This window comes from Sturnira hondurensis, unplaced genomic scaffold (genome assembly GCF_014824575.4).
Source record: "Sturnira hondurensis isolate 20B ecotype Veracruz unplaced genomic scaffold, ASM1482457v3 Scaffold0020374, whole genome shotgun sequence".
Taxonomy (NCBI): domain Eukaryota; kingdom Metazoa; phylum Chordata; class Mammalia; order Chiroptera; family Phyllostomidae; genus Sturnira; species Sturnira hondurensis.
The window spans coordinates 491,221-506,889 of NW_028093005.1; the positions used below are offsets into that span (position 1 = coordinate 491,221).

The 15,669-nt window shown below is 59.6% G+C and overlaps 1 protein-coding gene across 5 annotated transcripts in view; it reads right to left on the reverse strand.

Annotated features, from left to right (window-relative positions):
• ATP2A3 (ATPase sarcoplasmic/endoplasmic reticulum Ca2+ transporting 3) overlaps positions 1-12,763 on the reverse strand; it is a 35,790-nt gene extending 23,027 nt beyond the window's left edge. For 3 of the 5 annotated variants that reach the window (XM_037029627.1, XM_037029624.1, XM_037029623.1), the window contains exons 1-6: positions 12,468-12,762; positions 2,566-2,583; positions 2,182-2,264; positions 686-790; positions 389-527; positions 32-112 (exon numbers count right to left, since the gene is read on the reverse strand). In XM_037029627.1, the coding sequence (XP_036885522.1) occupies positions 32-112; positions 389-527; positions 686-790; positions 2,182-2,264; positions 2,566-2,583; positions 12,468-12,585 (544 nt within the window). In that variant the 5' untranslated portion in view covers positions 12,586-12,762. Of the gene's footprint in view, positions 1-31; positions 113-388; positions 528-685; positions 791-2,181; positions 2,265-2,565; positions 2,584-12,467 lie in introns of all 5 variants that reach the window. The other 2 variants (XR_005064099.1, XM_037029626.1) reach the window with 1 other exon arrangement.
• Positions 12,764-15,669: the final 2,906 nt, after the last annotated feature.

Sequence of the window (15,669 nt, forward strand, 5' to 3'; positions counted from 1 at the left end):
GCCCCCACCTGGCGCAGCCTCCGGGCCTCACCTGTCAGGATGGACTGGTCCACTCTCAGTGTGGTGGACTTGATCTCAATGAGGCGGAGGTCAGCGGGCACTTTGTCTCCCACTGCGGAGAAAGAAGGGCCTGGCTGAGTGTGGCTTTGAGCACCACCCACTGGGAAAGCCCAGAGGAACCAAGGCTGGGGCTGGGAGGCAGGGCCCTAGGCTGTGATTCCGCAAATGGACCCTGTCGCCTGTCCCCTGGCCTATGGTCTCACCTGTCCAACAGGGTTTGGGCCAAAGAGCTTTGGAGAGATCACATATACAGCCAGAAAGATGGGGGTACAGAGAGGGATATGCTTTGCCAGCATCACATAACAAAAGAAAGAGGCCCCCAACATACCCGCCACTTCCACGATGTCTCCAGGGACGATGTCCCGTGCGCGGACCCTCTGCACACCGGTTCGGTCTGAGCGGATCACCTTGCCCATCTCAGGCTCATACTCCTTCAGGGCTTCGATGGCACTCTCGGCATTGCGTTCCTGCAGAACATGAGGCAGGCTGAGGTCTGTCCCTGCTGCCCCAGCAGGCCACCCTCTTGGAGTGACACCGAGGGAGCTGGAAGCAGAAGGACCTGCGGGATTCTAGCACCAAGTAGAAATCACAACCAGCAGCCCAGTCCCACCCCCTTGTCTCCCACCTGCCACACGCCCACGACTGCGTTGGCCACAAGGATCAGCATGATGACCAGGGGCTCCACGAAGGCCGTCGTGGTCTCCTCGCCCTCCTCGAACCAGGCCAGGATCTGCCGGGATGCAAGCTGGTGAATCTGGGCTGAGCTGTGGGCTAGGGTCTGCTGGCCACTTCCTGTGCAGCCTGGGTCTCCTGCCCGCTCCCCTGCTGTGGGAAGCATCCCATTCCTGGGAAGCCCTGGGCTTGGAGAGGGCTGCTCTGAGAAGGCCTTGGCTTAGGACAGCCAGCCTCTGCAGCCAGTGACCACCACAGCCCACGTCCTGCCTGCCAACTTCCAGGGCCGAAGGCCAGCGGCACAGCTGACACAGCTGCAGGACTGCCTGGCTGCGGTTTTCCAAGCGTGGTGCCCACATCGCCAGCTGCAGCAGCAGCAGCACCTGGGGACTTGTTAGAAACACAGTTCTCGGGGGCCACCTCAGACTCTCAGCAGTGTTTCCACAAGCCCAGGGGACCCTGCTACAGGCTCACACTTGAAGTCCGACGGCCAGAGAAACATGATTCCAGCCCCAGCCCAGGCCTGAAGGCAGGAGACCCAGTTCAAATCTCGTTCTCCCCTCCTGGCCTAACTGGGTCCTTGTCACCCACCCCCCAACCCCACAGTGTGTCCATCTGTACAAGAATCCTTTGGGCTTGCCCATTTTAGGATAGACTTTTTTCTCTGTAAGAGTCCTCGGTTTCCACCAGGACAGCGAGTGACCAGGGGCCAGACGCGGCTGGAGGGGAAGAGTCGTTCCCACCCGGGGCCTCCGCTGTGAGTCACCAAGATGAGGTCGGCCCCCAGGCCCTGCGGGTGCCAGGCAGGAGTCCTGTCCACCTCAGGGTTTCTGCTGCTCAGCCACCGATGACAGCCACGGTCCCCCTCCCCACCACTCCAAGCTGACCCCCTGGTCCTTCAGGCCTGGGAGGGGCCCAAGCAGGGGGAATGGGCAAGAGCAAAGGGGTGCAGCAGCCCCGAGGAGGCCGCACGGGGCCCGAAGTCTTCTGAGGGGCACAGGGGGTCACAGAACGGGCTCTCGGCCAGGGTGGTTTTCTTTCCTGGGGGCACCTGGCAACCTCGGAGACTTGCAGTGGCACAGCTGGGGCACCACTGGCACCCGGTGGCTGGAGGCCAGGGATGCTGCTGAACACTGCAGGGCACAAGACGGCCCCAGACGAAGAGCCAGCTGGTCCAATGTGCGGTGGTAGTGCCGGGGCTGAGAAGCTCTGCGCTAAAACATGAAGGGGCGGGGGCAGGAACTCTGACAGCCAGGGTGGGACAGGTGGGAGGGGGCTCCGGTTGGGGATGGGGGGCTCCGAGGAGGGTCCATGAGGGAAGCTGAGGTCTGAGTGGGGCGCGGCAGGGCACAGCTGAGAGACAGCCCTGCACCCAAAGCCTGCGCACTGCCTCAGCCTGGCTCCCCTCCCCCCAGCTGCCTGATGCCGTGGGACCGGAGCCCTACTTACAAAGGAGACCAGGGCGGCCAGCAGCAGGATGCGCACCAGAAGGTCCTTGAACTGCTCCAGCACCAGCTCCCACAGGGACTTGCCTGGGAACGGGGACGCAGGTGGGGTGAGGCCTGACCCCGGGCCGCTGACCTGCCTTCACTGACAGCTGGGTCAGCCAGGACTGCTCCCCCTCCCCCGCCGACCCCCCCCCCGCCGACCCCCCCCCATTCAAAGAGGGAGAGCCTGAGGCCGTGGGAGGCCTGGGCAAGCGCCCTCTTGGTCTCAGTGAGGTGGAGGTCAGTGGGGCCTCACTCTGTCAGGGAGGGGAGGATAGAGCGCGGCAGTGAATGGCCCACGGGTGTCGCCCAGTGGTCCTGCAGCCCACCCTGGTGCAAGCCTCACCTTCCTCAGTCGGGAGCTCTGCGGGGTCCAGCGACCACGGGCGCAAGAGGAGACAAGAGACAGCAGAGTTACGCTGTGGGGCCTCAGGGGCCTCGGGGCAGCCCCTCCCACTGTGCCGGCCTGGACCCGAGGTGGCCTGGGCACACGCCATAGCCCTCTGAAGTCTCACAGCAGACAGTCTGGGCCCAGAGGCTTCCACTCCCTCCACCATGCCCCCCCAGACCCCACCCTGGCTGAGGAAGGTCTGGTGCGGCCTGGCCCACCTGAGGACAAGACCAGAGCCAGGACAGCGCTTCCAGACCCTCCAGTCCAGCCTCTCCCCCATGGCACGGAGGGGAAACTGAGCAAACTGGATAAGGGGCCCCAAGGTCACACAGTGAGTCAGTAGCTGCCTTGCATGGCTCTTTCCCAGATGGTTGCCCAGTCCTGTGTTCAATGCCCCCACCTCCACCCCTCAAGTTTCAAACATCGGCTTGGGCTGCCTCTGACACATTGGTTCTTCCAGGACCCCTGGGACGAGGTCTGCAGCACAGCCAGCCCTCTAAGCCCCATACCACCCGGGGGGCCTCCCAGAAACGGCCACAGCAGCCAGCATTCCAGGCAGTGAGGAGGTTTGCACGCTTCGGCTCCTGGGGCCCGGCCTGAACAAGCCCTGCCTCCTCTTGCTCCTCCAGGGACGGACTGGGCCGGCGGCGCTGGCGTCACCCAGGAGCTGGTTCAGACTCTGAGGCCCCACTCCAGGCTGCCTCTCTCCTCCTCCTCCTCCTCCTCCTCGACCGACACAGGTCCTTGCACTGTCCACCTGTTTTTGGCTTGAGTACCCACCAATCATTTTTTCCCTTGGGAGCCCTCTCCCAGAACACCTGTTGGGAAGGTCTGGGGTCTGCACTTGGCCACTGACCCGTGGGGAGTGTCGAGCAGCCCACTGGACTGCAGGAATCCAGGAGGGAAACATATAACCTAAAAATACACTTTCTAGCATTTTCGCCAAAGTCCTATTTTAGGCAACGGCTGACATTTTCCGTGGAAAATGTAATCTCCAGTGTCCTGCGTTGAGATTAAAATCAAACAGACTTTTTCCTTCTGATCTATTTAGCTGAAGCGAACAGGAAAGGTGGGGGGAGGCCAGGCCTGGTTCCTGGGCCAGCTCTCCCACGGGGCAGGGTCCTCAGAGGTTACGCCAGCCATGCCCCGGCCCCGAGCAGGGGTGGCTTCAGGGCGCACACGGGCCTGCTCCTGCCCGCACCGTGGCGGTGTCTGCAGGGTTCCTGAGCAAAGGGAGTCTATCTGTCAGTCTCACCCGAACCCCGCCTGCTGTCTCCCTCCCCCCTCCCTCTGGCAGGCACCGAGTGCCTAGGCTACCACCTTCTTTAGGGCATTTTTAAAAGATTTTATTTATTTATTTTTAGAGAGAGGGGAAGGGAGGGAGGGAGAGAAGTAGAGAGACATCAGTGTATAAATGCCTCTCATGGGTGCCCCCCACTGGGGACCCTGCCCACAACCCAGGCACGTGCCCTGACTGGGAATCAAACGGGCAGCCCCTTGCCTCGCAGGCCAGCACTCGATCCACTGAGCCGCACCAGCCAGGGCCTTCCTAGGGCGTGTTCTTCCTGGGCAGGGGCTGTGCCTGGGGTTGGGAAGTGTGTCTCGGGGCAACATACCAGCTCTAGTGCCCCTCGGGCCATCCCCTCCCCCCGACTCTCAGGTTCTTTCTCCACCCTCCCATGTGGGTCTCCCCCACTGTGCTCCGACTGCAAGCTGACCCAGGACCCACACTGGGGTGGCCAGTAAGCTGTTCCCCAAATGCAGCAGGCCCCTGAGTAACACGTCGTTTCGTTAGAACGCTGAGGAGATGCCACGGGAACTTAACTCTTGTTTCTATCAACAAGCCCAGGGCAAAGTGGCCCTGTCGTACGTCTTTTCACCAGTATCCAGACCCTACCGACGTCAGGTGAGAACTAAAGTACTGCGGACTCTCCCACCTTGTAGGCTCATAGTAGGACAGCAGTCCCCGACCCCCTGTAACTTGTGAAGAGAAGGACGTGTGTCAGCTCCGGGCTGCTGCGCTTAGCTGCCGGTGCGACAAGGGACGTGTCTCAGAGCCGCGCCGCCCCACAGCGCGGCCACAGGCCACGTATAGCAACTGACCACTGGGAAGGTGGTTAGTGTGAATGAGCAGCTAAATTTTTGTTTTTTAAGTTTCAAATCTTACTTAATGGTCATTCATTTTCTTTTAAACAGCCACACGCAGCTAGTGGCTGCCATGTGGGACAGTGCAGATCAGGAGCTCTTTGTCCTTCTGTGAGAGGTGTCTGCTCTGTGAACCAAGTCCCAGAGGGCGGGAGACACAGAGCCCTGAGGTGGCCTGCCATGGACACACATGCACACACAGGGAATGGGCAGTGAGCTCTGCTGTTTTAGGCCTTTGAGATTTGGGAGTTGTTACAGCAGCCTAGCCTAGTTGATCCTGACTGATACCCCTTTTTCCCCAAACCTGGCTTCTACCACACAGCTTCCCGTCCACCCCCACCCACTGTCCCTGGGGGTGCTCAGCCGGCCACAGGCCTCACAGATAGCCTGCCCTTCCAGCACCTAAGTGTGCTCCTGACCCACTGGAGCGACTGGAGCCCTGGGGGCTCTGAGCCTCGCCTGGACGTCGAGGGCCCAACCTACCCTGGAGGGCTGCTGCAAAGACTATGGTTAATATTAGTAAGAGCCCCATTTACTGAGCACCTGGTACGTCATACCAGGCAGCCTGCAGGATGTTCCACCTCCATCATCTCCAAAGGTGAGGCGGAGGCACCATGTGCGCGCAGGGGCAAAGGCGCTCAGCAACAAAGTGCAGCAGAGCTGGCGGGCTCCGTGTGCGGGCGCCACGCTGACTCCTCGTGTGTGGGGCTCCCTCGCGACTCGCAAACAGCCTGAGGAGGATGGCTTGATCACTATTCCCACATCACAGAACAGATGAAGCCTGGGGAGGCTGGGCGACTTGCTCGTGGACACACAGTTGCGACGTGGGGTGGCAAGGAGGGTCCGAGCTCAGGTGGTCTGGCGCTCAAACCCCGGCTCCAAACTGCCTGCACTAACCCCTGGACTGTCCTGCCTTCTCACCCTGGGCCCTCCCAGCCGAGACAACCTGAAAAATGTGGTGTCCCCTGTCCCAGCAACAGTTGGGCTGGATGCTCTCATCCCATCAACTGGCTCATCCCCCTAGGGTGGCCCCAGAGCCACCAGCCAAAACCATCGCTGTACCGGGGCTTTGCTCTCCTCACAGGGGGCAGTTGGGGGTTACTAGGCCCTGGCAGCTCAGTCCTGGTCTGCTTCAAACCCCGATCCTGCCAACACCCTAGACAACCAATTCTCCCAGGCCTCAAGTAGGAGGGTGGAAGGGCTGAGGCAGTTCCCCTTGAAATGGTGGCACTGGACCCTCAGCAGTGCCAGATGCCCCTTTGCTAAACAGGGAGAAGGCCCCACCCTGCCCATCTCTTGGTGCCGTCTGCCAGGCTGCACAGGCAAAGGCAGTAACAGGAGGCGCTGCTCCCTCCCAGGTCCCCACTGGGCCAGCTCAGGGCCCGCAACCCCCACTGTCCTTCTGGGGTAGTAGACCTCTGGACCTCTCACTAAGGGCCTCTCCCAGCCAGCCTCTGCTCTGGGTCACTGATGCCAGACGGAGTGGGCCCATGCCCACCGACGCCTGATGTGGGGCTAGCCTGGGTCGGGGGGTGGTGGTCTGGGAGTTGGCCTGGGTGGCCAAAGAGGATGTGATCAGAAAAGACTCCTGGCTTAGAACAAGGAGTCTGGTCCAGAGGGCTCGAGTTCAAATCTTGTTCTATGTCTTGGTTGTTCTGTGACCCCCCCACCCCTGTGCAAAATGGGGATAATCACTATCTCATAAGGGTGCTGTGAAGATTAAATGGCCTGCTATGCAATAAAACACTTAGAATATGCACAGCACACCCTCAATAAACATAATAGTAGTTCTTAGAATGTAAACTCCATGACAGCAGGACTTCGTAAGTGCTATGTCCCTCACACCTGGAACAATTCATAGGTGCTCAATAAACATCTATAAGTGGTCCTAAGCCAGGCGACTCGAGTGGTTGGAGTGTCATCTCGTGCACCTAAAGGTTTCGGGTTTGATTCCTGGTCAGAGCACATACCTAGGTTGCAGGTTCGATCCCAGCTGGGGCATGTATGAGAAGCAGCTGATCGATGCTTCTCTCTCACATCCCTGTCTCCCTCCCTCCCTTCCCCTCTCTGTAAAATCAATAAACGCATCCTGGGTGAGGATCAGTTAAAAAAAAATCTGTGAATGAATGACCTTGTCTCTGCTCCGCTTATAGGCCCTGAGTGGCTCTCCCCAGCCTGCTGAATAAAGACCAATCTTAGCACGGTCTTCAAGGCCTCCCAGGATCTGCCCCAGCCTGCCCACCCAGAACCACCCCCTGTCTTAGACATATGTCCATCCACCTGCTAGCCAAGCAAGATGCCTCAGGGTTGCCGCCACCTCCCCTGCTTTTCCCCTCGACTGGGCCAGTCCTCCTGTGCAGGACACACTGCCCCCTCTCCTCATCTAAGCCTCAGCCTCCAGGAAGGCTTCCAGAGCAAAAGGCCCCTCCCCTGATCACCCTGCCCTGCTCCCACCAGTCCTCAGTAAGGGGGCTGCCCCACCTGACTGGGGAGCCTCCAGGGCAGGGAGGAGCTGAGTCACCACTGCCTGTGCACCGAGCTTTGCAGAGTTGTTTACTCAGTCACCCACAGCCCAGAGCCCAGGAGAAGGTGGGTATGGGGCCAGGGCCACCCCCAGGCTCCACCACCTGCTCCCCTAATTCCCCCTCTTGATTCCTTCCTTCTCACAACATTGGAAACTGGTATTTCAGCTTCTAAATGTCAGTCCCAGCCGGGGGAGGCAAGTGCTCACCAAGGTCTTCCTCAAAGGTAAATTTACAAAGCAATTAAACTGTCACTTGCAGAATAAGGAAGAGGCCCTAGCTGGGCAACCCCGCCCAGCCCACCTGGCCCTGCCCAGGTCTCCAGGGCCCACCTAGAGTGGACAGCCTGGCCCTGCGCTGTAGGGGGCCTTGGGGAGCGTGTGGGCTCCACAGGGCTCACAGCCTGCCTGGTCCATCTGGGACTAAAAACACCCCTGCGAAGGTGTTGTTCAGTATGGGTGTGCGAGCTGAGCTGCGGGCAGACCTGGCCCTGCCTCAGGGAGCTCCTGGTGCAAGGGGCCGGGTGGGGGTGGGGGCTTCTGAGGACACAGGCCTGATGTAGTCCCTGGGGGGGGGGGGGGGTAAGTTTGCCCAACCAGGGCGTGAAAACCAGAGTGAAGCTTGAAACACCTGGAGCTTCCAAATCCCTGCAGACAAGCCACGCCCCCTGAAATCCAAGAATTCTGTCACATCTGCAAGGCCCTGAAGGGGTCTCAGTGTCCCATCTCTGCCCTGCAGAGGATATGGAGGCCACAGAAGGGCAAGTCCGCCTGAGGCTGGCAACTCAGAGCGCTCTCCCTCCGCCTTCCTGCCTGGCCCCACTCCACTTGGCCTGGTTTCTGTGGGCTTCCCAAGAGTCCCAGTGGCCACGTGGGGCCGTGCTAAGGGCAGGAGATAAGTCCACAGCTGACACTGCCAGCGGAATCTAGATCAGGACCATCCCTCCCACCCGGCACCCTGGGGCACAAGCATCCACTGAACAAATGGGCTGTGTGAAGCCCAGGAAGTTGGCTCCAGCCCCCATCGCAGCCCCTCCCCCAGCGCCCCTGAAAAGAAACCACCCCAGGAGACCTCCCAGGATCTCTCCGGACTCCCACATCACTGGGCTTGGCAGGGCCCCTGGGTGTTGGCCCACTTGGCAGACCATGCCCTACCCCATGCCCGACTGGGAAGCACAGGAATGCAGGGTAAAGCCACAGAGGACTCTCCTCCGTCAGACGGGCACAGGTGGGAACGCCCAATAACGCATTGCCTAGGTGAGGCAGCAAGAGACAGGCCGGCCAGTGGGGGCAATGTTGCGGAGAACAATCTAGCAACAGCTGTCAAAAGTGAAAACGCACACGCCCTTTGACCCAGCAATTCTGCTTCTAGGAATTTACCCCTCAGTGATATTCACAAGTGAGGGAAAGAACATGGGGTCAAGGATACACCTTGCAGCACCTGTGACCGCGGAGGCTGCGAACAAGCCAGGTGAGGAGGTGCTGGCACAGCCACGCTGCGAAACCCTGAACAGCTGCCAGGAAGCCCAAGGAAGCTCTGCGTGGCATGACCTCCAGGACTGACTGTCACAGGGGAGGCAGGGGTGAAATGGCTCTAGCAATCCACTCTTCCATGTAAAAAACACCTGGATCATAGACCCAGAGGTGCACCTGCACAGAGGATGCTGGGAAGGAGACCCAAGAAGGGGTGGGGGGTACTGGACACGGGGGAGGGGGCGTGGTTGGGGACAGGGCTGGGCAACTGTACTGTTTATCTTTGTTCCCCTTTGAATGTTGTCATGAATGCACCTTTTTATTCAAAAAACAAATTTAGCCCTGGCTGGTGAAGCTCAGTGGATTGAGCACGGGCCTGCGAATCAAAGGATCGAGGTTCAATTCCCAGTCAGGGCACATGCCTGGGTTGCAGGCCAGTTCCCAGCAGGGGACCCATGAGAGGCAACCATACACTGATATTTCTCTCCCTTTCTCCTTCCCTTCCTCTCTAAAGATAAATGAATAAAATCTATTTTAAAAAAAACAAGTTTAAAGGCTGTGGAAAGGCCCCCTCCCCTGGGGAAGCCGAGTCCTGGGCACCTCCAGGACCTGCACAGGAGGGCAGGCCCACACGAGGGGCCAGGCAGGGAGCATCTGGCTCACTGCCCCATCAGGGCCTCAGCGGACACATCTGGAGACCGTGTTTGGGACAGCTGGTGTTGTGTGGGGGGGAGACTCCTGGCTGGCCCACTCACTGATGCCACAGCAGAGGCCCCCACTCCCAGCTCCGAGGTCAGTGGGTGGGGGAAGGGAGAGACGCCAGGCCGTTGGGGTCCCCAGCCCCTGCCTCCTGCTGGCAGAATTTGCAAACTTCAGGACTTAAGCAAATGACTGCCTTGTGGTTTCCAGCAATAACGACCTCGCAGGTGCATAGATTCCTGGGGTTGGGGTGGTGAACACCAGTCCCTGGGGTGTTCCCCTCCACCTGCAGTCCCCACCCACCCCACCACCCAGCTTCTGGCCCAAAGCCACGCCGATCCTCTTCAGCTGCAATGAGGGATGGTCTGGTGCATAGGAACACTCACTATGACATGGGTCCTACTGTGGCCTCGCTTATGATGAAGAAACGGAGGCACAGAGGCAAAGTCTCACCCAGGATCACACAGCTATGAAGGGGCAGAGCTAGGGTCCAATCCCTCCATCAGCTCCAGGGGCTGTGCTGGTAGAGACTTCGGGACACCATGCCTCCCCCTCGGGCAGGAGCGGGGAAGGGAAAGCACAAGGCCTGCAGGGGCCGCTGGCTCTCCTCCCCTCCCCTGCCCATTTCCACAGCCATGGAATGCTTCTTGCGGAGAGGCCATCAGCAACCAGAGAGGAGAGCCCTCCAGGGCTCTGCAGGGGTCGGGAGCAAAGCTGGAGCAGCTCCTGACTCGCCAACTCCAAGTGCTAGCATGGGCACCAACACCAGGGCCCCAGAGCCTGTAGAGACTGTGGCTCCCTTGCACAAACAGGGAAAGCGAGGCCCAGAGAGGGACAGGAGCCCCATAGTAGCTCCACCACTTGCTCTGTGACCTTGGGCAAGTTGTTGAACCTCCCAGTGCCTCAGTTATCTCCTCTGTAAAATGCAGATGACAACAGTGGTTTTCAGATAGAAATAAGAGATGAAAAGTGCTGAGAACAGGGCCTGGCACATAGTAAGTGCTCAATAAACATTAGGTTTTATTATTACTACTATGAAAGCAGAGAGAACCCTGGCTGGTGTGGATTGAGTGCTGGCTTGTGAACTGCAAGGTCACTGGTTCAACTCCCAGTCAGGGCACATGCTTGGGTTGCAGGCCAGGTCCTCAGTTGGGGGTATGTGAGAGGCAACCGATCGAGTTTCTCTCCCTCTCTTTCTCCCTCCCTGCCCCTCTCTCTAAAAATAAGCAAAAAAAATTTTTAAAGAAATCTCAGAGAAACCAGGGGAGCCATCACTGGGCCCCCAAATTTTCCTAATGCTCATACCATCCCCCCCACCCACACATCCAGCTCTGCAGACCTGCGTCACACCAACATCCTTATCCACCACCTCATATAGAGGCTCAGTGCCCAGGGCACCTGGACCGGACAAGAGTGCGGGGAGATTGAGGGACTCCCTCTTTCCCAGTCAGTCCCCGTTCTGCTCGACCAACAAGGATGTGGGGGCAGAAAAAAGAGGGGAGTTGGCCAGGGTCACACAGGATGGAATGTGTGTGATCCTGGAGGCAGAACCAAGGGCCAGGTCTCCAGTTTCCCGTGGGAATCGGGACTCTGGAGCCAGAGGCTGCTGCGGCACAGAAGGGGCTGTGGGCCCCCAGACCTGCTGCCCGGACCCCCACCTCCAACCCAGGGCCGGGGACAGGCCCCGCTGTCCGCCTGTCCCGCAAGGACGCCCTCCCTGCCAAGTCACTAATGGGGGAGATTAAATAATATTTATCTCCCAAGTTCCTCCCACAGCGCAACTAAATATAGCAACTAATTTTTTTGAAAAGGGATTTCTGCTCCAGAAAGATAATATTTATATAAGAGGTGGTTTTTATAAACCAATACAAGACCCAAAGCTCCCTTTCTGACAGCTTTTCCTAATTTTCAGCCAGTTCGGAGCCCTGAGACTTCAGGCCAGCACACCTTCCCCTCTGGCTGGCTGGGAAACCAAGTCTGCAAGTACAAGCTGCACTTGGCGGATGGAGGGGACACTTCTGGCTGGACCCCTCCCACTCTGCGGGTGGACGAAGGGAGTGAAAAGTCCTGCCTGGAAGCCACTTGTGGAGGGGACCTCTACACCTTCCGCCCTCACAGGGCCTCCAGATGGGCTAGGGACACTTCTGGACAGTACTGGCACTAGCTGTGCCTTTTGGCAGATGGAGAATCCCACACTCCTTTGAGGATGAGTGAGAAAGGATCTCCTCCCACCCAGACAGCAAAAGCGTGGGGGCGCCCTCCCGCCCAGACACTGGCAGGCACCGCTCCGGGTCATCCAGGAGTGAAAGGCCTCCCCAGGCAACTCCCTTGGGTGAGGTCTTCAATCTGCCACCCACCTCCGCCCCCGGGGGCGGGGGGTGGGGCGGTGGGTCTCCCGCCTCGGCAGTTCAAAGCCCCCACCGGCCCCGACTCCCGCCAGCCACATCCGCCTCGGGTTGCAGAAAGAGGAAGACTTGGGGGTGGGGGTGGGGGTGGGGGCACCAAGGCTGCCAGCTGACAAGCTGCACCTCCTGGGCGTTTTATTGAGCCCTCCGGGGAGACCTGGGAGACAGCTGCCGGGGCTGAGCCTCAGAGTCCTCGGCTGGTCTCTCGCCAGCTGCCCTCAGGGTGTGCACCTGCACCATCAGGCTCCGTCGCTGAGCGCGGATGGGGTGGGCGGAGGCTTGCAGGAGTGGATCGGGCCGGGCTGGAGGTGGGGAGTTTGGAAGGGCTCTACAGGTCTCTGGGGCTGGAGGGACGGGAACGGGGAAGTGGAGCCTGGTGTCCAGCCTCCGAACCCAGAACCCGCCCACCCCACCTCCCGCCGCGAAGGTGACTGCGCTGCCTGGCTGGGTGTCCCAGAGCATCTGCAGAGGTTTCCGGAGCCCTCGCTTCCTGCCCGCCCGCGGGGACCCGAAAGCTGGGGGTGGGGTTGCCGCTCCGAGGCCGCGATGCAGCGAGAAAACGAAGACCCCGATGCGCGCTGTCCCCGATGCCCGTGCCGGGCCCACGCTCTCACCGTTGGGGCCGTAGCGCTCCCGCGCGCTGGTCACCTGCGATGGGCTCAGGCCGCCCTCGGCGGTCACAGAGAAGTGGCGCAGCACGTCGGCGGCGGGGAGCAGGTGCGCCGCCTCCATGCCGCCCGCCCGGCCGTCTGCGCCGTCGGCACCGTCGAGGCCGCCTCTACGCGGGGCTACTGCGCCAGGAGCTGGGGGCTCGGGCCCGGGAGGGCGCTGCCCGAGGCCATGTCCGCGCTGGGACCTTCCCCGACGGCAGTGACAGCAGCTGCCAAGGCCTGCACCAGGATGCTGCGCTCCGGGCGCCCTCCCCGGGGCGGGGCGGCGCGGGGCCCGCCCCCGCACTCACAGCCCTTCCGGCCGCCCTCGGAGCCCGCCGCCCCGCCCCCGCAGTGCCCTGGGGATCGGAGGCCCGGCCACCCGACCATTCTGCAGCAGAGGGAACTGAGGCCTCCGGCGGGGAGCGCAGGAGCTTGGGGAAGCCAAGGGCCCGTAGCCCAGAAGGGCCTCGGCCCCTGTCCCCAGAGTTCAGGGTGCCTCCAGGGGCGAACTTCGGAGTACAGGGTCTCTGATTTGCCTTCCTACATTGCACTGAAGTTGTCCAATGAGGCGTTTGCTATCCCCAACTCGAATTCTGCAGACCCTAAGCTTGGAGGGAATCCAGAAAGCCTGCGAATGAGCCTGTCTCCTCCAAAGGAGATGGCTTGTGTTTTTTTCTTTTGATGTTTGTGCTTTCTTCCTTCTTTTCTAAATGTCCAGTGATTAGTGCTTATTCCTCATACAAGCAGAACTACTGAACAATGAATCAGTATATAAGAAAGTAAACCAGCGTTACCTTAGATGCACGCCCTCACCCTAGCAGGAAATGTAACTGCCTGGTGGGGGTGGGGCTCCCTAGAGATGCTCAAAGGGTAGAGTGGAGGCCTCTGGCCAGGGTCCCCAGGGAGAGAGGCTCTGGCCCAAGGAGAGCAGGGCCAGAGGAACCCCCTCCAGTCCCCCCTGAGCTCGAACCACTTTGGGGGTGCTGGAGATGGAGCTTCAGTTCAGGGAAGCAAGCTGTGGGGAGGCAGAATCACTCACCCCCTCACCCAGAGGGGCAAAGAAAATAGTCTGCTTGCACCGCCCCCCCCCCAGCCTGAGAGACCCAGCCAGTCCCACCCCACTGGCCATCTTACTCACCATCAAGTTGGCCTCTTCTGTCCAGAGCTTCAGCCTCTGGGATCCACCTTGGCCATAGATTCCAGGACTGAGCTCACCCAGACAGGTGTTCAAACCCCAAAGACTACAGGGCCTCTGTGGCCAGACAGCCTCCCCAGGTCTGGCAGCCACACACACACACCCCTGACACACTCAAACCTCAGCTTCCAGCCTGGCCTTGGGCTGCTGAGCCTTACCCAGACCATGTGTACCCTCAGCTTCTGTCCTCCTCCTTCCAGGACAGCACAGGGGTGCTTATCCTCTGTGTCCCCTTTGCTGTGCCTTCTTGAGCACAGACATCCAGTGACGACCCCATGGACCAAAAGATCCAGCCTCTCACTGCCTCGACAGGTCATCCACACCAACTCCCAGGGCATCAGTGGGGCCCCGGCCTGCGCCTATGGAGATAGGGGATCCCTGGTGTTTTGGCCGTGACTCCTTCTAGGCTGACATTTCAGATCTCAGGTCCAATATCCCCAATATTTCCTCCCATCCCTTTCTTCTTTCACCAGTGTAGTCCATAAAGATAGCCCCATCTGTATTCCTAAACTGCCAGGGAAAATGTTAGCCAGGGCTAGGTGGGGACAGAGCCCTATCGCTCCCTACTAGAGACCTCTCTCCCAGAAACGGAGCCCTAGGCATTCAAGCAGCTGGGAGCCCCTCCCCCACCCCCACATATACATCCCAAGGGACTGACTCCCCTTGGCCACCCTCAGGGACCTTAACCCTAAGCCTCTCCCACTCCACCCTACCCTCAGGTGTCAGGGTGTTTGCTAGAAAGCAGGGCCAGAAGGCCTGCCTATTTGCTCTGGCAGGCTGGCCTACGTCCCCTTTCTCCAGCCCAGCCAACCTGCCCCACCTGACTCTGCCTCCAAGCCACCACAGGCGGGGCTGCCAGCCACAGGCCCCCCAACCCCTGGCAGGCTTACACACCTGTCAGCGTGCCCACCTGATTGGCTGTGGCCATGATGACTTCTGGACGTGGCTCCAGCTCCCACGGAATCACACAGTCATTTTATACTCAAACTACCTGTTCGATTGGGGGTGTGCCCTCCATGATGCCCTGTATCTGTGTCTGGACCAACAGCTGGTGGCCAGGGTGACATGGTCACAGGCATGCTATTCAAAGGACAAGTCTATCCCCCCTGCCTCCCAGCTGTCATGTACACAGAGCTCTAGCCTTGGCAATCTGGCTCTCCGCTGAGAGTTTAAGCACTGAGCCAGAGATTGTGTTGGGAGGGCCAGGGGAGCTAGGACCAGAGTTAGAGCACCAGAGTCAACATCTGAAACACAACAGTAGGAGAGCAGAGAGGGAAACCACGTTCACGAGAAACAAGAAGTTGCAGCAGGGTGCCGTGTGGTGTCAGAGAGAGACAGAGACTCCTAATGTCACCCGAGTTCCTCAAGAGCCTCTACTGTACCTCTGCCCTTGGCCCCCCAGGTCCCACAGGGCACAATTCTGTGCCTTTCCCAGAGACCTGCCTGTGTTACAGTTCAACAAGGTCTCTGTCCTTTGCAGTCAAAAGACTGTGACTAGAGTCAGACAGACCTAGCTTTGAATCTGGGCTCAGCCTCCTACAGGCTCTGTGGAGCCTTGGGCAAGACATGTCACCCCTCTGAGCCTCACCTTGCTCACCTGTAATTGTGAGTTAAGGTAAGCCAACAGCTGCAACAAAGTCACCCCAGAATATGTGAGGAGTTGGGCAACACAGAAGTTATTTGTCAGTCGCGACAAATAACTTATTGGGAGGGACCTGCTGTGGAGACTGGGCAGAGGCAGCCAGCAAAGGGGCTGGAGAGTTTAGGAGGACAGAAGGAAGCTTTCCCAGAAACCCCTGCTCTGGGCCTGTCCTCGAGCTTCGAGGGCCGCACTAGGGCCATGGCCCCGCCCTCCGGCCTCCTGCCGGCCACTAAGTTAAGCATTCGCCATGTGCCAGGCCCTGTGCTCACGTGCCATCTCACAGACCACTCACAACAGCAACGCGGGGATGAGCGCCGTCACCCCTC